Raw genomic sequence first — 26,609 nt, forward strand, 5'->3', positions numbered from 1 at the left:
AACAGCCAGGTGTGGATTGTGGGTGGAGTCCGCGATGCATGCAGTTTTCCATCTTTCATTGTAATATAGTGTTTTTGAATAAAGTTGATTTAGGCGATTTAAAAAAAATAGGTGTCGGAATTTATTGAATTTCTAAGTACCTTATTATGACATCTCATTCAAAGATTCTAGTCGCATTCGTTTTGACCATTAAAATCAAACGCTGACACACGCGCTGCGCGATGAGAACACTTTTCATTCATTTATTTAGATCAATGCTATGCTGTTTGTAGGGGGCATGGCACACCTGACCATAAGGACAGCAAGGTCCGGCCAGGCCATTTCACACGTCACTGTCCTTTATGGTCAGGTGTGCATACCCCCTACAAACAGCATAGCAGTAAAACTCAGTTTATCTTTGTGTTAGTAGTGTCTGTCTATGTGTGAGCTTTGGCCTTTAATAAACGTAGTGAAATGCCTGTGGATGTGCTTGCCTCATTGATCTAAATAAATGAATGAAAAGTAAAAGGTGCGTGTGTCAGCGTTTGATTTTAACGGTCAAAATGAATGCGACTAGAATCTTTGAATGAGATTTCATGATAAAGTACAGGCGACAACCTTGCAAACCTGGGGACAGCATGCGACAGCACCCACAATAAGCAACGATACCTGCCGACAAGCCAGCTGTCGCCGAGAAATTTCAAACCGGATGATTTCTCAGCGACGCGCCGAGATCCACTACGATTTTTGGAAGCCTCCTCACGATCATGTCCGCGACACCCCGGCGAACTGTCGGTGACAGCCTAGTCGCCGGCAGTCGCCTTAAAATCGCCTAAGTAGGACAGGCCCTTCACTGCCTTACAGAGCCAAAGACCTGGGTTCAATCCTGGCTATGGGTGCTGTCTATGGAGTTTGTACGTTCTTCCTGTGACCACATGGGTTTTCTCCGGGTGCTCTGATTTCCTCCCACATCCCAAAGACATGCAGGTTAATAGGTTAATTGGCTTCTGTAAATTGCGCCTAGAGTGTAGGATGTGAAACTGGGATAACGCAGAACTGGTGAACGGGTGATCATTGCTCAGCACAGACGCGGTGGACCATAGGGCCTGTTACCATGCTGTACCTCAAAACCAAACTAAATAGACATTGAGAAAATTACTCATGGCATTCCTGGGATTCCAATTTTATTAATGACCTGTTCCAATAATCTGACACTTTTTCAGCAGTTACTAAGGCAGTTAATAGGTCGCAGCAGTGGCGTCTGGAATTACTGAAAACCTTTTGAATCAAAAGAGGGAATCCTTTACAATGGCAGGATATTGAATTGATATTTCTCTGTATGTTTCGGGAAAGATTTTCTATTTGGATCTGGAAGCAGCTATGTTGTGCTTTTCATGTAAGGAAAATACTCTATACGTAAATTACTACGGATGGGCTGGATGGTAAGCAGCTGAATTATACAAGGAATAGTTACCTATGAATTCATTCCGCAGATGAGTACGAGGTATCAGTTCCTCACTTCCCAAAATGATAGCGTTGATGACACTCAGCAACATAGTCATATATGGAACATTATCTGTGGCCTGGAGTTCATTCATGATTACACTAAATCGATATTGTTGCCTTTTCACAGTCTGCCAAGAAAAAAGACAAGAAAAATCAACATTTAGAAGTTGTTATTAATTCTTGAGGATGTAAAGGGCAGTAGGTCATGAGTGGGATGGATCAGCCATGATTGAATGGTGGAGTAGATGGGCCGAATGGCCTAATTCGGCTCCTATGTCTAATGAAAATGATTTTCTAATGATTTAGTGAAAATGGTGTCCAGTATGCTGGGGATTGGTCAAAGGTTCCTCAGTTGAGCATGAGAGAAGAAAGAAAGATGTGGATTACAGGACTGTGGGCTGGAAGGGAAGTTTGACAGGATAGAGGGAAGCAATGGAGACAATGGAGTTCCATCAAAATTAAACAATAAGAGGCCCTTATGTTGTCAAAGTGTGGAGGGGAGAAGGAAACAATTGTTCCTGGAAATAAATCTTAGTTGTTATCTTTAAGGAGAATTACCACTGAAATTGGTACATGAATCAATATCTACTTTTTCCCAAGGAAAGGGCAACACAGTGCCCCAGCGGTAGAGTTGCTGTCTTCCAGAGCAAGAGACCCGGGTTCAATCCTGACAATGAACGCTGTCTGTACAGAGTTGGTACGTTCTCCCTGTGCCTGCATGGGTTTTCTCCAGATGCTCCAGTTTTCACCCACACTCCAAAGATATGAGGTTTGCGGGTTAATTGGCTTCTGTAAATTGGCCCTCATGTATCGGATGGGATAACATAGAACTTGTGTGCGGATGATCTTAGGACAGCCCTTGGTAGCAATTCTGAGTTTTGAAATAAATCCAGGGAATTATTTATGTGTTGAATTTATTATCTACAAGTCAATTCACTTGGACCAGGACACTCATGAGGTTTACAAATGTGAATTATGAAATTTCATTGAATAAACAAGTACTCATTTTGGGAAAGATACCTTTTTAGTATTTAGTGTAATACTGCATTATGAAATAAAAACAGAAACTGCTGAAAATGCTGGAGATCAGGCAGAATCTGTGAAGATAGGCGGCAGCACAGTGGTGCAGCGGTAGATTTGCTGTCTTACAGCATCAGAGACATGGGGTCGATACTGACTATGGGTGCTGTTTGGACAGTGTTTGCATGTTCACTGTGACAGTGTGGGTTTGCTCATGGTTCTCTAGTTTCCTCCCACACTCTAATGACGTACACGTTTATAGGTTAATTTCTTCTGTAAATTGTAACTTGTCGCTAGTGTGCAGGGTAGTGCTAGAGTATGGGGTGATCGCTGGTAGGCGCGGACATGGTGGGCTGAAGGGCCTGTTTCCATGCCGTATCTCTAAAGTCTAATGTCTATAGTCTTAAGTCCAAAGGACAAAAATAGAATATATGTATCAGACTGATGATCTTTCATCCGAACTGAGAAATATTAGAAATCAGATAAGCTGTAGAACAAAAGGAATCTCTGATATGAGGTCAAGTCAAGTCAAGTCAATTTTATTTGTATAGCACATTTAAAAACAATCCATGTTGACCAAAGTGCTGTACATCTGATTAGGTTCCAATGGGAAAAAAAAATGAAACATACAGTAGCACGCAAACGAGATCTGGGTGTCCTAGTGCATCAGTCAATGAAAGGAAGCATGCAGGTACAGCAGGCAGTGAAGAAAGCCAATGGAATGTTGGCCTTCGTAACAAGAGGAGTTGAGTATAGGAGCAAAGAGGTCCTTCTACAGTTGTACCGGGCCCTGGTGAGACCGCACCTGGAGTACTGTGTGCAGTTTTGGTCTCCAAATTTGAGGAAGGATATTCTTGCTATTGAGGGCGTGCAGCGTAGGTTCACTAGGTTAATTCCCGGAATGGCGGGACTGTCGTATGTTGAAAGGCTGGAGCGATTGGGCTTGTATACACTGGAATTTAGAAGGATGCGGGGGGATCTTATTGAAACATATAAGATAATTAGGGGATTGGACACATTAGAGGCAGATAACATGTTCCCAATGTTGGGAGAGTCCAGAACAAGGGGCCACAGTTTAAGAATAAGGGGTAGGCCATTTAGAACGGAGATGAGGAAGAACTTTTTCAGTCAGAGGGTGGTGAAGGTGTGGAATTCTCTGCCTCAGAAGGCAGTGGAGGCCAGTTCGTTGGATGCTTTCAAGAGAGAGCTGGATAGAGCTCTTAAGGATAGCGGAGTGAGGGGGTATGGGGAGAAGGCAGGAACGGGGTACTGATTGAGAGTGATCAGCCATGATCGCATTGAATGGCGGTGCTGGCTCGAAGGGCTGAATGGCCTACTCCTGCACCTATTGTCTATTGTCTATTGTCTATTGTCAAACAGTTCACAGCGCCTCCTCAATGAGCCTCAAACGCTAGGGAGTAGAAATAGGTTTTGAGCCTGGACTTAAAGGTGACCAGGAGATAATGAATGAGACAAGTGGTGGAGAGTCAGCTGGGAAAGGGAGGTGTGGACTTGTTGGTCATAGTTCATCTGTCTCGGGCAATGTCAATGAGGGGGAGATGGATTAAAGCAGAAGAGAGTTTGTGGTCCTATAGGTAAAATGGTAATAGTTTATCAGATCAATTTGATTGAATTATAAAAATATAATGGATGTGCAGAAAAATACTTTAGTTTCACCATATTTAAAACATTGGTGTCAACACAGTTTGAAATCATCTCTTCTAATTTTCCTTATTCATTATGGATGTACAGCAGCATTATATTGTACAACTGCTATAACTGGGAATGGATTAAGGTAAAGATTTATATTATGGAGGTTTTTGAGGAATATAAAGAATGTAAAAGGAATCTTAAAAAAAAAGGAAATTAGAAAAGTGAAAAAAAGATATGAGGCTGCTTTGGCAAGTAATGTAAAAGTAAACCCCAAGGGGTTCTACAGATATGTCAATAGCAAAAGGATAGTGAGGGATAAAATTGGTCCATTAGAGAGTCAGAGTGGACAGCTATGTGCTGAGCCGGAAGAAATGGGGGAGATATTAAACAATTTCTTTTCTTCGGTATTTACCGAGGAGAAGGATATTGAATTATGTGAGGTAAGCGAAACAAGTAGAGTAGTGATGGAAATTAGGAGGATTAAAGAAGAGGAGGTACGGACACTTTTGAAGAATATAAAAGTGGATAAGTCTCCAGGTCCTGATAGGATATTCCCTAGGACATTGAGGGAAGTTAGTGCAGAAATAGCAGGGGCTATGACGGAAATATTTCAAACGTCATTAGAAACAGGGATGGTGCCGGAAGATTGGCGCATTGCGCATGTTGTGCCTTTGTTTAAAAAAGGTTCTAAAAGTAAACCTAGCAATTATAGACCTATTAGTTTGACGTCTGTGGTGGGAAAATTAATGGAAAAGATACTTAGGGACAATATATATAATTATTTGGATAATCAAGGCCTGATTAGAAACAGTCAACATGGATTTGTGCCTGGAAGGTCATGTTTGACTAATCTTCTTGAATTTTTTGAAGAGGTTACCAGGGAAATTGATAAGGGCAAGGCTGTGGATGTTGTCTATATGGACTTCAGTAAGGCATTTGACAAGGTTCCACATGGAAGGTTGATTAAGAAGGTTAAATCGTTGGGTATTAATAGTGAGGTTGCAAGATGGATTCAACAATGGCTGAATGGGAGATACCAGAGGGTAATGGTTGACAATTGTATGTCAGGTTGGAGGCCAGTGTCTAGTGGAGTGCCCCAAGGATCTGTGTTGGGTCCACTGTTGTTTGTCATTTACATTAATGATCTGGATGATGGTGTGGCAAATTGGATTAGTAAATATGCAGATGATACTAAGATAGGTGGAGTAGTTGATAGTGAGGTAGATTTTCAAAGTCTACAGAGAGACTTGGGCCTTTTGGAAGGGTGGGCTGAAAGATGGCAGATGGAGTTTAATGCTGATAAGTGTGAGGTGCTGCATTTTGGTAGGACAAATCAAAATAGGACGTACAGGGTAAATGGTAGGGAATTGAGGAATGCAGTGGAACAGAGGGATCTGGGAATAACTGTGCATTGTTCCCTGAAGGTGGAATCTCATGTGGATAGGGTGGTGAAGAAGGCGTTTGGTATGCTTGCCTTTATAAATCAGAGCATTGAGTATAGAAGTTGGGATGTAATGTTGAAATTGTACAGGGCATTGGTGAGGCCGAATCTGGAGTATGGTGTGCAGTTCTGGTCGCCAAATTATAGGAAGGATGTCGACAAAATGGAGAGGGTACAGAGGAGATTTACTAGAATGTTGCCTGGGTTTCAGCACTTAGGCTACAGAGAGAGGTTGAACAGGTTGGGTCTTTATTCTTTGGAGCGTAGAAGGTTGAGGGGGGACTTGATAGAGGTTTTTAAAATTTTGAGAGGGACGGACAGAGTTGACGTGGGTAGGCTTTTCCCTTTGAGAGTGGGGAAGATTCCAACAAGGGGACATAGCTTCAGAATTGAGGGACAAAGGTTTAGGGGTAATATGAGGGGGAACTTCTTTACTCAGAGGGTTGTGGCTGTATGGAATGGGCTTCCGGTGGAAGTGGTGGAGGCTGGCTCGATTTTATTATTTAAGAGTAAATTGGATAGGTATATGGATAGGAGGGGATTGGAGGGTTATGGTCTGAGTGCAGGTAGATGAGACTAGGTCAGGGAGAATGGTTGGTGTGGACTGGTAGGGCCGGACAGGCCTGTTTCCATGCTGTAGTTGTTATATGTTGTTATATGTTATGGAATGAAAAAAAAACAGCTAATGAAAACACAGGAAGCTACATTTCAAAAGGTAGAATTATAAAGGGAGAATATGTCTGGCTAACTTTGTTAGGTGTGTCCTGTAGGTCACAGGGAGAATGTACAAACCACACAGACAGCACTTGTGGTCAGTATTGAACTCAGGCCTCTGGCGCTGTGAGGCAGCAACACTACCGCTGTGCCACCGTACCGCCCTATGAAGATTATTGACCTTAAACATTAACTGTGTTTCTTACCACACAGTTGCTGCTGGATCTGTAGAATTCCTTCAGCATTATTTGTTTTAATTGTGTATTCTTACACGCTGCATCATTCTGCACAGCTGAATAAGAACACAGATGGTGTTTTCATTTAAGCAGAAAACCATGCAGGATTTCTGCATTTTAAATGTGACTGAAGTTTTACTGTTCTCAGTGATCCTTTAAGCAGGTTGTCATTGATAGAAATACAAGGGTACTGCTTTCCTCCCAGTAATGTACCAGGAGGGTGATATCACTTACTGATCCCTGCATTTCTAACAAGCACATATTGCCAGGATGATTTGAAGAGCAGCTTTGTACTTGCCTTGTAGTTTTCCAGCGCGTCCAAAGCCAGATCATGACCCTCCAGGGAGTAAATACATAGTGCGGCTAATAACTCAAAGACTTGTTTCTTTACAGTGATGTTAGCTGTATCCAATGCTGCAAATCAAAATTTTCAATACTGTTATCTTGGACGAAAGCAAAATTCTACCCGAGGCAACAAAACCTTATAGTTAGAAATATGCTTGTTCTTACCACTTTCTGTAACAGCTTAAGTACATATCTCACTTCTTTTCACTAAACTAAATTTGACCCAAACTTATTAGTCCAGATGATGGCAAAACTGTCAGTCCTTTACCATTGCGGCACCATAAAAATGATAGAGACATCTGTGTGCAAAATTAAATGCAGAAATCCTGACATTGCAACTCACTGTTAACTTTTTCAGCAACACAGTGAGCCAATGAAGTCTTGCAGAGGGAAGTGAGTGAATTGGTGAGGACTGCAACTTTATGCTAACTATTCTCACTGTAAATACTGGCCTTCTCGCAAAAGATGTGGCTGAATTTTTTTCATGGATTCTAAAAATATGATGTACAGCAAATGCTCGCAGTAACGGACCTCTATACAGTGAATTTTGGTCATAGCGGGCCAAAGCCCTCATTGCACTGCCCCCACTTCTGCCAGTTACCCACGAGCTGGCACCACATGGCGGGAGCTTCCGGTTGTAGGATCGGAGAGAGCGAGCAGCATGAAGGCAGCGTGAGTACTGGGCCCATCCCCAGCGCCCCGTGTATGGGGCCAGTGGCCCTGTGGCTCCCCGGCCTGTGAACTCCCCCAGGTTTAATCGCCTTTGTTCTCTCCCGGCCTTGGGTTAAACTTTGCTCCCCTCACTCGGTTATAGTGGACAATTGGCAATAACAGACACCATGCCCTCTCCACTATGGTCCATCAGAGCAAGGGTTTTACTGAATTCTACTTCAGAATATTTCCTTTTATTCCAGATTTGTGGCGACTGCTGAGTTCTCCAACTGACAGTTCCAACATATTGTTTTTTGCTCTCTAATGGACTTTGTTTAGCTCTTTCTATTTATACTCTTCTGGACAGACAAAGACTCGGTGGGTTGAAAGGCCTGTTTCCATTCTGTATCTCTGAAACTAAAATAAAAGGATATGTTCACTGATAAAGGAAGCATTGTCTTTCAACCTTGCAACCTAATTTTTCTCTTTCAAAGCAATTTTTGTCATTATTTTAAACAGAAAAGACTGCCATTCTACCAGTCCTCCCAGTGTTTTTTTTTTCTCGAATGATGCTGACATGGGGCCTCCAAAAAATAAAAGGTGAATGAGGTAGTTGGCTGCACAGTGGCGTAGCTGGTAGAGCTGCTGCCTCACAGCACCGGAGACCCAGATCCTGACCTTGGCTGCTGTCTGTGTGTGGAGTTTGCAAGTTTTCCCTGTAACCGCGTGTTTCCATCGCAATCCCAAAGTAGTGTGGGTTTGTAGGTTAATTGGGCCTCTGTAAATTGTCCTTAGATTTTAGTTTAATTTATTTTAGAAATACAGCATGGAAACAGGCCCTTCGGCCCACTGAGTCCAGGCCGACCAGCGATTCCTGCACATTAACACTATCCTAAACACGAGGGACAATTTACAGTTTTACCAAGCCAATTAACCTACAAACGTCTTTGGAGTTTGGGAAGAAACAGGAGAACCAACAAACTCTGTACAGACAGGTACCCATAGTCAGGATTGAACCCGGGTGTCTGGCGTTGCAGCAACAGGGAAGGCAGCAACGTTCCATTGCGCCACCATGTCGCTCTGGTGCGTAGGGAGTGGATGAAAAAGTGGGAAAACATGGAACAAGTGTGAACAGTTGATTGATGGTTGGCATGAACTTGGTGGGCCTGTATAAACTAAACTAAACTAAAAATTAATCATTTTAGACCAGTGGAACACGATGCAAATCCTGGATTACATTAATGAGTGTTTCAGCTAATCACTTGATTTGATCATCGGAAAAATTTATCTTTGCTGAACTATTAAAAGATTGGTTCAATATTGCCTGGACTTAGCAAAGCTCTTCCTGTCAAAGAGACCAATCTTTTTTTATGTGTATTGTAATTTCCACGCATGAATATTTAAAGAAGTAAAAGATTTTAGTGCTCTTTATTTGAAGAAGTGTATGATGTTTCAGCTTTTTCTGTAATCAAGCATGCGTTCCAATCTTTAATTTGTATCATGTTTATAAAATTAATTTGTGCCTTCTTGTTACTTAACTTGTGGCTTGTGTCTTCTGATTCTGGTGTGTGGTGACTTAGAATACTTTAATGTAATCGACTGTTTAGGCAGATGTTGACATCTCTGTTCTTTAGGCGCAGTGATTGTTAGCATCTGGCTAATCAACTAATTATATAAGACCATAAGATCATAAGATTTTGGAACAGAATTAGGCCATTCGACCCATTGAGTCTGCTGCGCCATTCGATCATGGCTGATCTATTTCTCTCTCTCAACCCCATTCTCCTGCCTTCTCCCCATAACCTTTAGTGTTCTTACTAATTAAGAACCTATCAATCTCCGCTTTAAAAATACTTCAATGACTCCACTGCCATCTGTGGCAATGAATTCCACAGATTGTCTACCCTCTGCCTAAAGAAATTCCTCCACATCTCCATTCTAAAGGTACGTCCTTTTTGAAGTTTTCCACATTAATGTATTCTAAACGATGACTAATGACTGGTCGGGGTGAGCATTTGCAAATGAAACATATGCCATAAGAGAAGAAGAAAGTTGTGACAGTCATCCCGAAATATCACCTAACCATGTTCTCCAGAGATAGGTTAGTTTAGTTTAAAGATACGGGGTAGAAATAGGACCTCCGGTCCACCGAGTCCGTCCCAACCAGCAATCACCCGTGCACTAGTTCTATCCTGCACACTAGGGACAATTTACAGAGGCCAATTAACCTACAAACATGCACGTCTTTGGAATGTGGGAGGAGACCGGAGCACCCGAAGGAAACCCACGTGGTCACAGGGAGAACGTGCTTAGTCCGAACAGACAGTACCATTAGTCAGGATCGAACACGGGTCATTGCTGCTCTAATAGACAATAGACAAAAGACAATAGGTGCAGGAGGAGGCCATTCGGCCCTTCGAGCCAGCACCGCCATTTAATGTGATCATGGTTCATCATTCTCAATCAGTACCCCGTTCCTGCCTTCTCCCCATACCCCCTGACTCCGCTATCCTTAAGAGCTCTATCCAGCTCTCTCTTGAATGCATTTAGAGAATTGGCCTCCACTGCCTTCTGAGGCAGAGAATTCCACAGATTCACAACTCTCTGACAGAAAAAGTTTTTCCTCATCTCAGTTCTAAATGGCCTACCCCTTATTCTTAAACTGTGGCCCCTTGTTCTGGACTCCCCCAACATTGGGAACATGTTTCCTGCCTCTAACGTGTCCAACCCCTTAATAATCTTATACGTTTCGATAAGATCTCCTCTCATCCTTCTAAATTCCAGTGCATACAAGCCTAGTCGCTCCAGTCTTTCAACATATGATAGTCCCGCCATTCCGGGAATTAACCTAAGGCAGCAATTCCACCGCTGCGCCACTGTGCTGCGTGACTCGCTGAGTTACTCCAGCACTTTGTGTCCTGTGAAATCTGTTGGTGCACTGAGGATAGACCTGGCTTAAAAATAATGGAAACATTATTAACAGTGGAACAGTGCATTAAAGCTCCACAGAGACTTTGACAGATAGACACAAAATGCTGGAGTAACTCAGCGGGTCAGACAGCATCTCTGGTGAAAAGGAAACATGCCAAACATTTTCACCCTCTTTCCCTTTCCCTTTCCCATTCCCATGCTGACCTTTCTGTCCTGGGCCTCCTCCACTGTCAGAGTGAGGCCCCGCACACGTTGGAGGAACAGTACCTCATACTTTGCTTGTGCAGCTTACAGCCCAGTGGTATGAAAATAGATTTCTCTAAATTCAAGTAACTCCTGCATTCCTTCCCCTCCTCCCCCACCCTAATTGTTCTACTAGTTCCACTGTACGCATCCTTGTATCTTCTGTCATTAGCACATCTTCCCCTGTCAACAATGGGCCATTATGGAGACCACCCTTCCTGAGGCAGCCCTCTTTTGTTCTGGCTTTTTCTATCTTCCCGTCTGAAGAAGGGCTCCGACCTGAAACGTCACCTATTCTTTTTTTCTATAAATTCTGCCTGATCCGCAGTTACTCCAGCACTTTGCGTCTATCCTCAGTATAAACCAGCTTCTGCAATTCCTTCCTACACATTTTGTCCACGAGACATGTTTATTTCATACCTTGTGAAAGTTTCCGAATGTAGCCCTGGTTATTTATGATGTAGTCGATGCCCTTTGAAGAGTTCATCACAGCCCGCACACATTTCACACAGGTGAGCTGCAGGAGTGCATCGGTGATCTTTGCCACCCCTCTCCCGGACAATCTGTCCAGGGCCTCTAGTAGTAAATCAAGCCCACCAAGTTCCAGGAACTGTACCATCCAATCATTGCTGCTATTTTCTAGTCGCTTCCTCAGGCCTGAGTAGTTCACGACAGTCGGGATCTGCAGCCAGCGTATACAGAGTTCGGGCTCAGCATTTTCCAGGTTGGCCTCGGTATTGTCCGTGTCTGGGATAGTGACCTTCTCCTTCACCAGGGCCCATTTCTTCGATCTGTTCTCCTGCTTTGCAGCCATGATACGTATTCTTGGTTCGCCTGTGAAATAGAATGTGAAGAGCTTGTTAGAAAGAGTCTTGGATTTTGAAAGGTAATCAAATATATTATCTGCTTGCAGCAGCACTGGTATGACTGCACCTAAGTGCAAGTCTGCACCAGCAGCAGAAGAATATTCCAGCTGTAGGTTTTCATTTTTGAAATGACCCGATTTTTTCATGCTGTAACATGCAATTTTAGACGAAAACAACATTACCCGAATGCAGCACAGGTAAGCAATTTATTCCCAATAATCCTCTTCATTGAGTGATATGTAATCTAATCCTAGATATCTGTCCTTCTCCCATTCTTCAAAACAAAGTCGTTCAGTATCAGATTCAAAACAATTCTGGAAGATAATTTCAAACCCCCATCGCCTTTTTCACATAGTAGTGTTCCTAACTTTTCTCCAGAAAAACCTAACTCCCAAATTTGTTCTGATGACTTCTAGTCTTATTCTATTGTAATATTTTAGAGTCAAAGTCATGCAGCTGCAGACAGTTCTCTTAGCTCACCATGTCTGTGCTGACTGCTAATTATCCATTTACAATAGATCTACACAAATCTTATTTTGTTCTAACACAATCAGTTTGTCATTTCAACCGGGCTCCCTTGCAGAATATTGCCAGAAATCGCCCCAAATCAGATTAAAAAACTCAAACATCTTCCAGCTAATTTTGACAGCGGAATCATAGCGGTGATAATATTCTGCATAAAAACGGAAAAGGAAAATGAGAAACAAGAGAAATGTTTTATTTGGGATTCTAAGTATTCCCACACAGAGAGAATGAAACTGTTGAACTGGGTAGCACAGTGGTGCACCTGGTAGAACTGCTGCCTTACAGTGTGAGAGACTTGGATTCAATTCTGGCCTCAGGTGCTGCCGACATGTAGTTTGCATGTTCTCCCTATGACCACATTGGTGTTCTTCATGTGCTCCTGTTCCTCCCACATCCCAGCATCTTGCAGCTTCAAAGGCCAATTGGTCACTGTAAATTGCCTCTAGCTTGCGGGTGAGTGATAGAATCTAGGGCAAATTGATGAAAAACCAGGGATAATTGAAAACAATGGGATTAATGTAGGATTAGTGTAAATGGTGCCTGATGGTCGGCGAGGATTGGTGGGTCCAAGGGTCATTGCTCTGTTGTCTCACTGACTATGTTTCCTTGATAAATCTGTTACTGTTTGTTGACCTCTGGTAAATAAACTCAAAGCCTGTAGTCGTACTGAAGTGAAAATGGACACAAAATGCTGGAGTAACTCAGCAGGTCAGGCAGCACCTCTGAAGGACATGGATAGGTCACGTTTTGGGTCGACAACCCTCTTCAGACAACTGAAGTGAAGACAGACAACCAGGAGGAAAGTCAACTTCTGTAACACAGTAGTTTATGGTTCGATGTTGAATATGCTGCTGTTGTTACTTTGGTTAATTTCCACCAATGAACAACAGTCTGTTCTTCCTCTGCTGACAAGTGCTTTGAATATCTTGCTATGACTCAGGAACATTTTGAATGAATCTGCAGTGAACTTTGGGATTTTCGTCATGAAGTTTTGTTTAATTTTCCCTCATTAGGAAGGTTGGGTGATGTTTCGGGTCGGGACTCTTCACCAGAAGTCTAAAGAAGGGTCCCGACCCAAAATGTCACTCATCCTATTTCTCCAGAGATGCTACCTGACTCGTTGAGTTACACCAGCACTTTGTGTCTATTATTTGATAATAATCCAAATGAACTTTAAATCAGCTTCTCATATTGAGGAAATGGTCATGTCAATGAATCAGGATGTTGGTGCTTACTAATTTATTTTTCCAGCTTCCTGCTCTTCAGACTTGGAATAAGTTGCTGACAGCTGCTTGACAGGTTTAAATGGATATCAAGCCACAAGACTGAGGTCTGATTTATATTTTTCATTCCTGCACAAGTGAGAGTATTTCTGTCAAAGCCAGATTTCACTATTTCTTGACAACCAAGATATTTCATAAATTCATGGCTCTGCAGAAGAGTGGGGTGAGGGAGCTAATTTCAGGGACTGGGTGTTAAATTTGGTATGTCCTTGCTCCCGTTTGGTTGTTAAAGGGAGTACAGGGCAGAAATACAGCATTGGAAAATGCTGACAATTCCCCTGAGCATACAGGAACCTCGTGGGACTAATAGATTGTGAAATTTAATCCAGTATTAAGTCTACTCCATGATGGAGTGCAAAATCAATTTTTAAAAAGCAAAACATTTATGACATGACATAATTCTAACAGTCACTGCAGGCAATATTAGTTTAAATCATTCATAAAGAATTGTATATTTGTGACATTCCCTTATTAACTGTTAATACATTATATTACCACTTGAATTTTTGAATAGTCTCTTTTGTTTAGAATGAGTCTAGATGTGGTGAAGGAATGGTGCAGAGGGTTGGGTGGAGAAAGGTGCTGCCTGGATAAAGCGGTATTTAGCTACAAAGAGAGGTTGAACAGACTTGGATTGTTTTCTCTGGAGTGCCAGAGGTTGCGGGGAGAACAGATACAAGTATATAAAATTATGAGAGGCCTAGATAGGGTAGACAGCCAGAACCTTTTTCTCAGAGTGGAAATGTCAAAGACTGGTAGGCATAGCTTTAAGGCGAGAGGGTCGAAGTTCAAAAGGGGATGTGCAGGGAAAGTTTTTACCAAGAATGTGGTAAGTGCCTGGAACCTGCTGCCAGGGGTGGTGGTGGAGGCAGGTATGATAGTGGCATTTAAGAGCCTTTTATTATAGACACATGGATATGCAAGGAATGGAGGGATATGGATCATGTGCAGGCAGTTCAGTTTAGATAGGCATCATGTTTGACCCAAACATTGTGGGTGTACAGGCCTGTTCTGTGGTATATTGATCTATGTTTTATGTTCCATGAAGTCAGCACGAGTGAACTTTAAATACTTGGGTTATTGTAAACAGTTGCTGCATAATATGTAATTAATACCTAACAGGCTCTTATGAAATCCAGTCACTTACATTAAGTGTGTAGAAGCTAAGACTTGACAAACAGAAATGTGTGTGACAACATAAAAATGTCAGTTATATTTATGGTCTTTTTCAATCAAGATCCTTAGGAGTTTCTTTCCTGACCCGGAAAAGGGGAAGCTGCCTTTTCGTTTTCAAATCAATCAATTTTTTCTCTCACACCCAAAAATTGGAAGCTCACATTCCTCACCTTCTCCAAACACACAAATTTGGGCCGCTCTCCAAGGAACCCTGGTTGTGACCCTTGACTAACTAATTGTCTCCTTCCCATTGCTTGGTTGTCTATTTGTTCACAATACCTTGTTTCTCTCTGCAAAGACACTGTTTGCTTTGTCAATCATTTCCATTATTTTATGTCCCTTTTTCTCGTGGTCAGGAAGTGGTCAATGCTCAAATGTAAATCCTAGCTGGGTTCTTTAGCTTTAAGCATTTCAGCAAGCATCAAGGACCAAGTGTGCATGGATTTACAACGTAACAATCAATATTACCAAAGATAGACACAAAGTGCTGGAGTAACTTGGAGTATAAAGGGTCCCGAACTGAAACGTCACCCATCGGTTCCCTCCAGAGATGCTGCCTGATACCCCAAGTTACTCCAGCACTTTGTGTCCATGGTATAAACTAACATCCACAATTCTTTGTTTCTACAAGCAATATTACCATACATATGCAGAAACTCTTCGTGTCATATATCTCTTCCGGCTATTTTTAATGAATTTTCATTTTATTTCTCATATTTAGTTTAGTTTAGTTCATTGTCACGTGTACCGAGGTACAGTGAAAAACTGTTTTGTTGCGTGCTATCCAGTCAGAAAATAGACTATATATGATTACGATCAAGCTGTCAACAGTGTAGAGATACAGGATGAAGGGAATAACATCCAGGAAGACAATGTCCAGGAAAGTCCGATTAAAGATTGTTCAAAGGTCTCCAATAAGGCAGATGGTATTTGTAACTAAATAGAGCTCTGGTGAGACAGCACCGGCAATTAAGTGTCATCTCTCTACTTAAAGAGGAATATACTTGGGAGAGTGCAACAAAAGGTCATCAATAAAGCCAGGATGTTTAGGTGCGAAAAATCTCTGAAATAGGCAGGCAAATAGGACTAATAAAATTACAAAAAAGGCATGAAAAAGGCATTTATTGACAAAAAAAGGCATAAAAAGGCATGTATTTCCACCATCGAAATATGGTTAAAAATGATAATATAAAGGTATCCTACATTAAATGACTAAAGTTGGCTGGCTGCACATAATTACTAGCAATTTTTTCAAATTATCTGGTGTTAAACTATGCCGTCCGTCAGACAGAATATGCTTCAGTTATGAAAAACCTCTTTTTACCCCAGCTGAGGTCACTGGTGCATACCCGAAACAAACTACAGACTCTATATTCATGTCGATATCTTGTGCATAACAACTACCTTTGAGAACTTTAGCTATGTTTTGTATTTCTTCAAGATCTTTGTTACCTAAAATCACTCTCTCCCATTTTCCTTGTACGTCTTTACGTACATCGCCAGGATCTTTACAAATATCGTCAGTAACTTTGTTGAAAACCTGTAAGTTATTCACTAATGTTTTGCCACGTTTCTCAAGTGAAGTGATGCTTGTGGGAAGTTTGCAAAATTGGAAGCAATAAACACAAGATCTCAATGGAGGGACTTTTTCTGCATGATTTCACTGACGATCCTGACTGCAGCAGATTCTTCTTCAAAACAATTGACGATTTATTTTATCTTTTCAAAATTTGCAGCATAGTAGAGTACCACAGAGAGCCATGTACCCCACCTCATCCAAACGGGCTGAGGAGGTAGAGGAATCTTGTGTGTCATTTCCTTGAACAACTGCTTTGAGGAAGATTTTCTTGACATTGGAAACTAGGCGATCAACATTTGGAAACAAGTTAAGTATGTGCTCGGCAATTCTATAGAGTCCGTGAGCTAAGCATGTCAAATGGAACATTTTGGGGAATTTTAAAAGCACAAGCAGCTCTTTTCATGTACATTTTCATGAACATTTTAAGAGCACGAGCAGCTTTTTTCATGTACGGAGCTGCATCAGTCACAAACAGAAGAACATTCTCGTGTTTTATACCTTCTTGGCCAAAGTACAGCAAGTGAAGATGTAAACAACTGAGCAATAGTTGAGCTGTTTGACTTCTCCAATACTTCCGATGTCAACAAGTACTCCTTTGATGGTTAACCTGCCTCCAGTGTACCAATGACCACATTGGCAACATGTCTCCCCACAGCATCGGTTGTCTCATCTATTGAGATCCATATTTTGTTGCATGCAACTTCATCTCTAATTTTCTGCACAATAATGTTGAAGTTGCTGTCAACATAATTTTTCCATAATGATAACTTGCTCGGTATATGTTCCTTTGTGTGTATTTCTCTAAAACACCTCAGAGATTTGTTTTCCAATTTCCACAGTGGAATTCCAGCATCAATGAATGCCTTGCACAGATCACTCAAAAACTCAAAGTTGTGACTGGAGCCAGCAGTAAATGTAGTGAGGAGACAAGCTTGCATATTTCCCGCCTTCAGTTTCTCTGCCGCCGACTTGTGTTTGGCTGTCTGTACATGCTGGGAGACGAAATATTTCTTCTCATGATTCACTGCTTTCTCACATGCTTTGCAAAACAGCACACAGTTGTCTGTAGTGAATATATCACTCCCGTATACTCTCACCAAATCGTTCTGTTTTTTATAAGGCGTTGGCTTGACTTTAGGCATTTTGACACTTGCAGGGGTAGATCCTACAGGAGCGGGGATGCAGACCTCTACAGACAGGCCAAGTACAAGCTGAGAAGAGGAATCAGAGCTGCCAAGGAAAGGTACTCTGAGAAGTTGAGGAGCAAGTTCTCAGCTAATGACTCTTCTTCAGTTTGGAAGGGCTTGCAAGAAATCACAAGCGACAAGAGGAAACCCCCCTGCTCCTTGGACAATCATCAGCTGACCAACGACCTGAATGAGTTCTACTGCAGGTTCAATAAACAAAAACTTAACCCTGGTACCCCCTCTCCCTCTAACACTTCACACCTACTCACAGCCTGACTCCAGTTTGAAAAGACTGGACCCTTCCCCACTCCAATCACCACTTAACACCCACTTACAGCCTGACTACAAAAGACTGGGGCCTCGTCCACTACCCACGAATGAACGACCGATGGTGGCGCCCCCAGTTTCGCCCCGGTGGTGGAAACTTTCTGTAAGTTACGTTAACATGGCAAAAAAAGGCCAATTTAGGCACTCGATCGTGAAAAAGGCATTATCTTGCATAAATCACCAAAAAAGGCATGAAAATGCACTTATGGCACTTATGGCAAAATCCTGGCTCTAGTCATCAAATTAATTGCTTGGCTGTCAGTGTTTCCAATTAGGAGGGTGAGGCTGATTGGGCCTGTAATTTTCAGAGTGCAGACGAATGAAAAGTGATCTCACTGCAACATTCTCATGGAGTTTTACAGACTAAATGCAGGATGATGTTTCCCCTGGCTGGGGACTCTAGACTTGAGGGGCATAACCTCAAAATAACTGAATGACATTCAGGATGGAGACAAGAATAACTATCTTCACCCAGAAGCAATGGCTGCCTCGCCAACAGTCTGTCTGTCCATTCCTTCATTGTGTCTGTTTTGAATGTGTTAAATGTATGTTTTTAGTGTTCTTTGGCTTGTTTTATGGGGAGGGGGGGGGAGTTGGGGGAAACCTTTTTCTCATCTCTTACCTCGATGGAGATGCGATTTTTTTCCGTATCGTATCTTTGTCCGCACTGCGGCCTAACATCGTGGAGTTGGTGGCCTTTGCTGGAGATCGACCGGGAGCTCCATCGCGGGAGCCTGCGGACGTTAACATCACAGAGTTCGCGATCCCTGTCGGGGGTCGTCTTTGGAGTTCCAACTGTGGGAGCCTGCGGGACTATAACATCGCGGAGCCTGTGGTCTCTGGTTAGAGACCGACATTGGGGACTCTAAGCCGCTGGAGTTTCGATCGCCCTGACGTGGGAGCTTCGATCGTCCCAACGCGGGAGCTTCAACCGCCGGCTGCGGGTGCTGTGATCGCCCCGACTGCGGATGGTTCGACTGCCCCGACCGCGGGAGAATAAAGAGGAAGGGGATTAGACTTTATTGGCTTCCATCACAGTGAGGAATATGGGGAATCCACTATGGTGGGTGTTTATGTTAACTTTGATGTAGTTGTGTGTCTTGTTGCTGTTTTTTAGTATGGCTGTATGGTAATTCGAATTTCACTGTACCTTAATTGGCACATGTGACAATAAACTGACCTTGAACCTTGAAGGTTATTAATCTTTGGAATTCACTCCTTAAGAGCAGTGAAGGCTCAGATATTTAATCTGAGATGGAGATGAATGAAGTTTTGGATATTAGTTTAGTTTAATTTAGTTTATTGTCACGTATACCGAGTTACAGTGAAAAGCTTTTGTTGTTTGCTAACCAGTCAGCGAATAGACTATACATGATTACAATAGAGCTGTTCACAGTGTACAGATACATGATAAAGAGAATAACATTTAGTGCAAGATAAAGCCCGGTAAAGTCTAGTTAATGACAGTCCGACGGTCTTCAATGAGGTAGATAGTAGCTCAGGACTGCTTTCTGGTTGTTGGTAGGATGGTTCAGTTGCTTGATAACAGCTGGGAAGAAATGTGTCTCTGAATCTGGAGTTATGCATTTTCACATTCCTGTACCTCTTGCCTGATGGGTGAGGGGAGAAGAGGGAGTGACCGGGGTGAGACTCATCCTTGATAATGCTGGTGGTCTTGCCGAGGCAGCATAAAGTGTAGATGGAGTCAATTAAAGGGAAGCAGGTTTGCGTGATGGTCTGGGCTGCATCCACAATTCTCCGCAATTTCTTTCAGTCTTGGATGAAGCTGTTCTCAAACCATGCTGTGATGCATCCCGATAGAATGTTTTCTACAGTGCATCAGTAGAAGTTGGTGAGAGTTGTTGCGGACATGCCGAACTTCCTAAGCCTTCTAAGGAAGTAGAGGTGTTGGTGTACTTCAAGAAACCAATGGATATAGCATTTGTTGGGGAAAGGGGAACTGAGGTAACTTCTTACCCGTGATCTTACATGGTGCCTTCCACTACTTTGAGCTCTTATGTCTTTGAATGTATTTATGCGTCTGTTAATGGGCAAGAATGAGAATTTATGACATTAGGATTGGACATCAGAATAAATGTCTTGTATACAAATACAATTGTGTGCAAGGTGTGTTGAAATAAAATTACCCTGAGGGATTTAATCCAAAGTAGCAAAGATGTACAATTGAATAAAAAATGAATGTTTCTTACAGTATCCTCTGGTTTGTTATATGTCACCAGGATGTTGATATTTGTTGGCATAACTATATAGCAGAGGTCTGAAATCATAGGCGTGGCTTGCCTACCTGATGGTAGCACTGAGCAGATGTAGAAACGTCTAGAACCACTCCCACCTTTTACTTGTCGATGAAGCAGGACATGTATCAGCAAGTAATAGTGTTATCTGTGTTGGTATAATATTGTCAATGTTATCTTCCTTGGATAACAGCAAAAGTAATTAACAAACCATTCTCCTCCCATTTCAACTGATGAATATTTTATTTGAGTTATTTGGTACGAGATAGAAGGAACAAATTGGGTCTTCATTAACTTTCCTATCTAATTTTCCAATATATACATGCATAATTTGCTTAGTGGTGATCAACAATAACTGGCGGCAGCAATATAATTTGCCGCAAAATTGTAGACAAAAACACATGTATTTGACAATTATCTAGATAAAACTGCATGATATAATTTAAGAAACAAGGAACTGCAGATGCTGATTTACAAAAAGAAAGACACAAAGTGCTGGAGTAAATCAGTGGGTCAGGCAGTATCTCTAGAGAACATGAGTTACTCCTTCACTGGGTGTCTTTTTTAATATAATTAATCAAACTTAAAGTTTTCTCAATGAAGAATCACATCAGCTGACACATGTGCACATAAGTGTACAAAATCATGAGAGGAATAGATCAGGTAAATGCAGTCTTTTGCCCAGAGTAGGGGAATCGAAATCCAGACAACATAGGTTTAAGGTGAGGGGAGAAAGATTTAGAAACATAGAAACATAGAAAATAGGTGCAGGAGTAGGCCATTCGGCCCTTCGAGCCTGCACCGCCATTCAATATGATCATGGCTGATCATTCAGCTCAGTAGCCTGTACCTGCCTTCTCTCCATACCCCCTGATCCCTTTAGCAAAAAGGGCCACATCTAACTCCCTCTTAAATATAGCCAATGAACTGGCCTCAACTACCTTCTGTGGCAGAGAATTCCACAGACACACCACTCTGTGTGAGGAAATGTTTTCTCATCTCGGTCCTAAAAGACTTCCCCCTTATCCTTAAGCTGTGACCCCTGGTTCTGGACTCCCCCAACATCGGGAACAATCTTCCCGCATCTAGCCTCTCCAACCCCTTAAGAATTTCTATTTAGTGGGAACCCGAGGGGTAACTTTTTTTACACAAAGAGTGGTGGGTGTCTGGAACAAGCTGCCGGAGGAAGTAGTTGAGGCAGGTACTATCGCAACATTTAAGAAATATTTAGACAGGTACATGGAAAAGGCAGGTTTAGAGGGATATAGGCCAAACGCAGGCAGGTGGGACTAGTGTAGATGGGGCATGTTGGTCGGTGTGGGCAAGTTGGGTTGAAGGGCCTGTTTCCACGCTGTATGACTCTATGTCTAGCCACAGAATGTGTACACTTCAAATGCTGGCAGCCTTCAATTGACACTGCAGCTATCTTTATGTATTCTTTCTCTTTCCCTGCCAAGCACCAGGCAGTATAATATCAATATAAAGGGTTTTTGGTTTGGACTGGGATATGTAGAAAAATCTTCACACTGCATTATGAATCTTCAGAGTATTTTATCACAAAAGTTGACGATGTTCAGGTAAGCAACCAAACATTTTTTTAGCTTGTAAAAACAAGAGATATGGGATCACACAGAAATGTGGAAATCGGAGATCAACGTTCAAAGCACTGCAAGAGTATAAACTACAATCAGGCCAAAACATGGAAACCAAACAGAGGGGAGATTAAAAGCTGGATCAAGAAGAGGTTGTCATATGGAGAGGGGAGATTGGAGGCTGGGATCAGGACACTGAGGGTGGGGTGTGGAGAGAGTGTGTGAAGCAGGTAAACTATCCCCAGCTGGTAAGGAGAATGGTTACAGGTTTGTGGTTCAATGGTCACATCCTGTCCTCAGCAACAGCTACAAACTTCAACAGCTGTGTGAAATTGGGATAGCACAGTGGCACAGAGGTAGAGTTACAGCCTTACAATGCAGCGCCCCAGGTTCCAACCTGACTGTGGGTGGCATTTGTAAGGCGTTTGCACATTCTTCCTGTGACTGCGTGGGTTTTCTCTGGGTTCTCCCACATTCCAAATATATGCAGGTTTGTAGGTTAATTAGATTCTGCAAATAGCCCCTAGTATTTAGGATAGAACTAATCTATGGGTGATCGTTGGTCGGCGCGGACTCGGTGGATCGAAGGACCAGCCTGTATTTCCATGCTATATCTCGAAACTAATCCAAATCCTGTTCAGGCAGATTTAATTCTACTTTGTAGATTCTCAGACTCTGAGTATATTCATGGCTGAGACTAAGAGATGATTGGCCTCTATGTGTATCAGAGAAAATGGATCAGAATTTTATGAATGATGGAGCAGGCTACAGAGAGCTGATTGGATTATTCCTGCTTGCTATTCCTCATGTTCTTGTACTGTTTTGTTCTTAAGTTATCATTCTTCCTGTGTACTGGCGCCTCACAATATCATTTAAATAACCAACCTACCTAGTGTATTGGTGAGCTATTCAAAATCCCACCGCCATTAGAACTGGAAGTGGGAGTGCTGGTGGGGGAGATGGGGTTCAATTCTTTTTAACATCCCACCCAACCCAAAACAACTGATTTTGAGATAAAACTCACCTCAATTAGTCAATTTAGCAAGGGATAGATCTATTGAGTAGAGTAGCAAAGTTATTGTTAGTGTTATCAAACAATGTTTGACGTTATGTCAGACAACCAATGAAAATGTGGGTTAGAAAGGTTTTAAAGATGTGTCTCAAAGGAAGAGAGGGGAACAATTAGGCAGAACAATTTAGGAAGTTGCCAGGGAGAGAAGTTGGTGGCTAGGACATGAATATTGGATATCTGTCAAGTTGTCTGACTAGTTTGCGATGAAGGAGGGGTTGAGAGAAATGGTAATGAAGTAGAGTTGGTTAATGGTGGTAATAATGTCACAGGAAGAGCATGAGAATCAGAAATAAGGTGGGGGTTGATGCAAGGATAAAGTCCTGAGGACGTCCAGAAGCATTCATCCTCCCACCATTAACTTCGTAAAACCACTTTCTTAAAACAACCTTCCACCATCACCCTCTGCTTCCTTTCTTGAAGCCAATTCTTTACCTAGTTGGCTAGCTCTCATTGGATCCCATGTGATCTAACCTTCCACATCATTTAATCTAACCCACCATGCTGAACCTTATCAAAGGCCTTGTTGAAATCCATATAGACAATGTCTATGGCTTCTGGGAGGAGGTGGACTCAGAAGGTTATAATGTTGAGAAGAACAGAAATGCATGGAGGGTAATACATGGAAGTATTCAAAAAACAGTCACTTTCACCATGAGAGTTATAAGAGCGTGATATAGTGAAGTCAAGAGGGTGGCTGTCAGAAAAAGCAGGATAATTTATTTGGAGTGCTGGGATTGAGGGCGAACAGGAAAGAATTCAGAGGCGGGAAAGCCAGGTGATTTAAGGCAGAGGTTGAAATCACTGACAGTCAGAAATTGCAGAGATTGGGAAAACAAAGCAAGGGAGATATCTTGGCAAGAAATTCGAGAGGTAGAAGATTTTAAAGATCATCAAGCAGCATCCATTTACTAGTATTAACCATGCCACAACTGTTCAGTCATGTGACTGGCCAAAGAGCAATCTATATCAAAAATATATTGATCAATTTAACGTGATGAAATTCTTAATATTGTTATGTTTGTTCAAAACCATGAAATAAACACACATTTCATTAAATTAATGCTCTACACACTTGTTTTGAATTGACGGAGGAAATACAGCATCAAGCAAGCATACTTCATCACAATTCAAACTGTTCCTTATTGTTGAATACTAATGCAGTATGAAAGATCTTACCCAGGAGTTGCATATGCAGAATTGTTGTTGTCTTCTCTTCAAATATCCTCGGCTTTTACAATGAATCCCCTTGATGGCACCAAACTTTTTAAAGGTATCCTGCTTGCCTGTGCCTCTAAAGTGAAATTCTTCATAAAGATGGCGTGTATTAGCTACACAGGCATCTGTACTAAGCCATTGTGACTAACGCACTGAAAACCCTTGCACTCTGCCTCTGCAAGCAGATTTCAGAGATTTTATTGCAAATCACAGCACAGTGGCTGCCAACATCAATGACTAATTCCTTTCTGCTGTCACGGAGTTTCAGCCAAAAACCCACAAGTGATTCTATTATACTAATGTATAGACTGTTGTTCTTTTCGAAAGCTGGTTGAATGGTGTACACAGTGGGACAAATGAAAATAATAAAATAACGCAAAACGTGGCAATCATTTTGCAGTGAATTTACAATTGCCTTGGACAATGTAAAGACAAACTTTTCAAGTTTGTCACAGGTGCTAACTTTTTATTTTATTAATCCTAAGCATTTTGCTTAAAAAGTTCAGGCAAAGTAATTCAGGTACTTCAACTGATGTAGACACAAAATGCTGGAATAACTCAGAGGGTCAGGCAGCATCTCTGGAGAGAAGGAATGGGTGACGTTTCGGGTCGAGACACTTCTTCAGACCTTCGATTTAAACCAGCATCTGCAGTTCTTTCCCACACACTTCAACTGATGTGACAGATCATGATAGAACTTGTAATCACATGAAATACAAGTCAACATCTTATTTCGGTGCAAACTTAGTTTTTAAACTTTGTGGTAAACTTATCTAAGCAATTAATCTTCCTCCATATTTGTGCGTGTGTGTGTGTGCGTGTACATGATATGTGTAATATGTGTCAGTGTATCTGAATTTTTGGGGAATTTCTTTATTCAGACACTTATGCTTGAAGCGGGTTAGTCAAAAAATCAAAATGGGATCTAATTCTAATCACAAGAAAGGCAGGCCTTGTAGGAGCAGAAAAGCATTAAAAGCATTGCTGAACAGAAAAGCTTTCATTCTTAATGGGGGTCAATGGAACGAACAACATTAATCAGTAAAGTCAACATCACATGATTTTGCTGCCTGACCCGTTGAGTTCCACCAGCACTTTGGGTCTTGATCACTGCCGAAAAGACAGGCAAGAAGAAGCGAAGTGCAAGAGAGAGGAACCGGCACGCAACTCGAGAAGAAATACTGCAAGAAAACCTGCAAGGAACGCAAGAAACGGAAGGAAGAAACTCAGGGGACAAGCACGACCCTCACGGAAAGCAGCGGAGAAGCAGCACGAACAGCCAGTAACCCCAGTAATAGCCCCATGGTGAGCATGTACCCCGATCCTGCATATACTGGACATAGTTTAGTGTAGAGGGGAGGGTGGTTTGAATAAACGTGGGTGTGTAAAGGAATATGTGTTGGTCAATTTTGCGATGTGTCGTACGTTCCCCATCTTACAGTCGTGTATATGTCTTGTAGAACTGTGCGTTTTAGAATTCAGAGTAAAAGGTATTCATGTATATGTCTTGTAGAACTGTGCGTTTTATGATTCATAGTCAAAAGTATTCATGTAATTCGGTATGTGTCTTATAGATATGTCTTATAGAACTGTATAAGTATTCATGGACAATAGTCCCAAGCGCTCAATAAAAGCCTTTTCCATTTAAACCCTGGTCTTCAAATCTGGTCTGGTTGAATTTTTCTGCACTATAAACGCTCCTGCATCTAAGTCCAGTGTCTAGAACCGTAGGGGGTGAGTGGGTCGAACCACTCACGGGGAACCAGTGTGCGCGGCCTGGTCAAGGGATCAGAGCAAGGCACGGGGACCTTAGGTCGGGCGAAAGCTCGGCGCAGAAAACCCCTTACAGATAATGGCGACCCAGATGGGACACTGGCAGCAGGACGATAGTGTACCAGAAAAAGATTTTAAAACTAGGGATGTAATGGACGAGCGCATTGCGGACTATGTTTTTAGCAAGGTGAATATCACCAAACAATGGATGTGTGGTTTGTTAGAGGACAAGCGCCCACTGGATGCAGCGATCTGGTGGACGGCCAGTAAAGCCCACAAGAAAGCTGTAGAAAAGGCGGTCTGGCTGACCTGCTATAAAAAGCAGGTCCGGCTTTTGGACCGCGTGATTGTGGCACAGGCAGCCCAGTTCAGGGACCTTCAGGAGGAGGTAGAGGAGAAGGCTGCGGGTGGGAACCAATTGATTGAGGCGCTGGACTCTTTAAACAAGGAGCGCCGGGTCGTGACCAACCGCCACGAAGCCAGGGTAGAGCTGATGGAGTGTCAGATCACTGAGGCTATGCTCAGTGAGGGCAGGCTCCGGGAGCAGTGCGCTTCCCTGAGCCACCAGCTGGAGACCCAGGAAGAGAACCTTAAGGGAGTTAGGGCAGCCTATAAGATGGTTTTGGAGGACAGGTCGGAAGGGGCCGACCACGGGGCCTGCCTGCAGGAGATAGAGGGTCTGCGGGGTGCTTTAAATAAAGCAAGCGGGCTGGTCTGTTTGATGAACCCCCCCGCGGGCCAGTCACTAGCGGGTGCGAAGGTCCCGGTTCCGGTCCCTAGAAAGACCATGGTGGCTTCAGCCCCCAGACTCCGCGATCCTCCTAGCTACGAGGCATCCTGGAAAAGGGGTAGTGTAGGGGAGAGAGAGAGAGAGAGAGAGGAGCTCCCGGTTGAGGACTCGGCACCGGCGTCCATGTGCCCGGTCCTGGAAACCAGACGGGGACCCACCATGCAGAATGGGGACGCCGGACCTATTCAGAGTGAGATCGTGGTGCCCCACAGCTCCCAGCAGTTAAGAGCCATGATCGGGCATGTAGCAA

The 26,609-nt window shown here is 42.6% G+C and overlaps 1 protein-coding gene and 1 long non-coding RNA gene across 3 annotated transcripts in view; one reads left to right on the top strand and one right to left on the bottom strand.

The window, feature by feature from the left end:
• Positions 1-26,609, top strand: part of LOC144597299 (uncharacterized) — a 162,412-nt gene that overhangs the window by 40,513 nt on the left and 95,290 nt on the right. The gene's annotated exons all lie outside the window — the stretch shown is intronic.
• LOC144597298 (inverted formin-2) overlaps positions 1-26,609 on the bottom strand; it is a 76,147-nt gene that overhangs the window by 35,452 nt on the left and 14,086 nt on the right. The window contains exons 1-4 of one of the 2 annotated variants that reach the window (XM_078406475.1): positions 23,758-23,951; positions 11,140-11,553; positions 6,848-6,963; positions 1,454-1,613 (exon numbers count right to left, since the gene is read on the bottom strand). In XM_078406475.1, coding sequence (XP_078262601.1) covers positions 1,454-1,613; positions 6,848-6,963; positions 11,140-11,553; positions 23,758-23,770 — 703 coding nt within the window. In that variant the 5' untranslated portion in view covers positions 23,771-23,951. Of the gene's footprint in view, positions 1-1,453; positions 1,614-6,847; positions 6,964-11,139; positions 11,554-23,757; positions 23,952-26,609 lie in introns of those variants that run through there. The other variant, XM_078406476.1, reaches the window with a different exon arrangement.

This window comes from Rhinoraja longicauda, chromosome 10 (genome assembly GCF_053455715.1).
Source record: "Rhinoraja longicauda isolate Sanriku21f chromosome 10, sRhiLon1.1, whole genome shotgun sequence".
NCBI classification, from domain to species: Eukaryota; Metazoa; Chordata; class Chondrichthyes; order Rajiformes; family Arhynchobatidae; genus Rhinoraja; species Rhinoraja longicauda.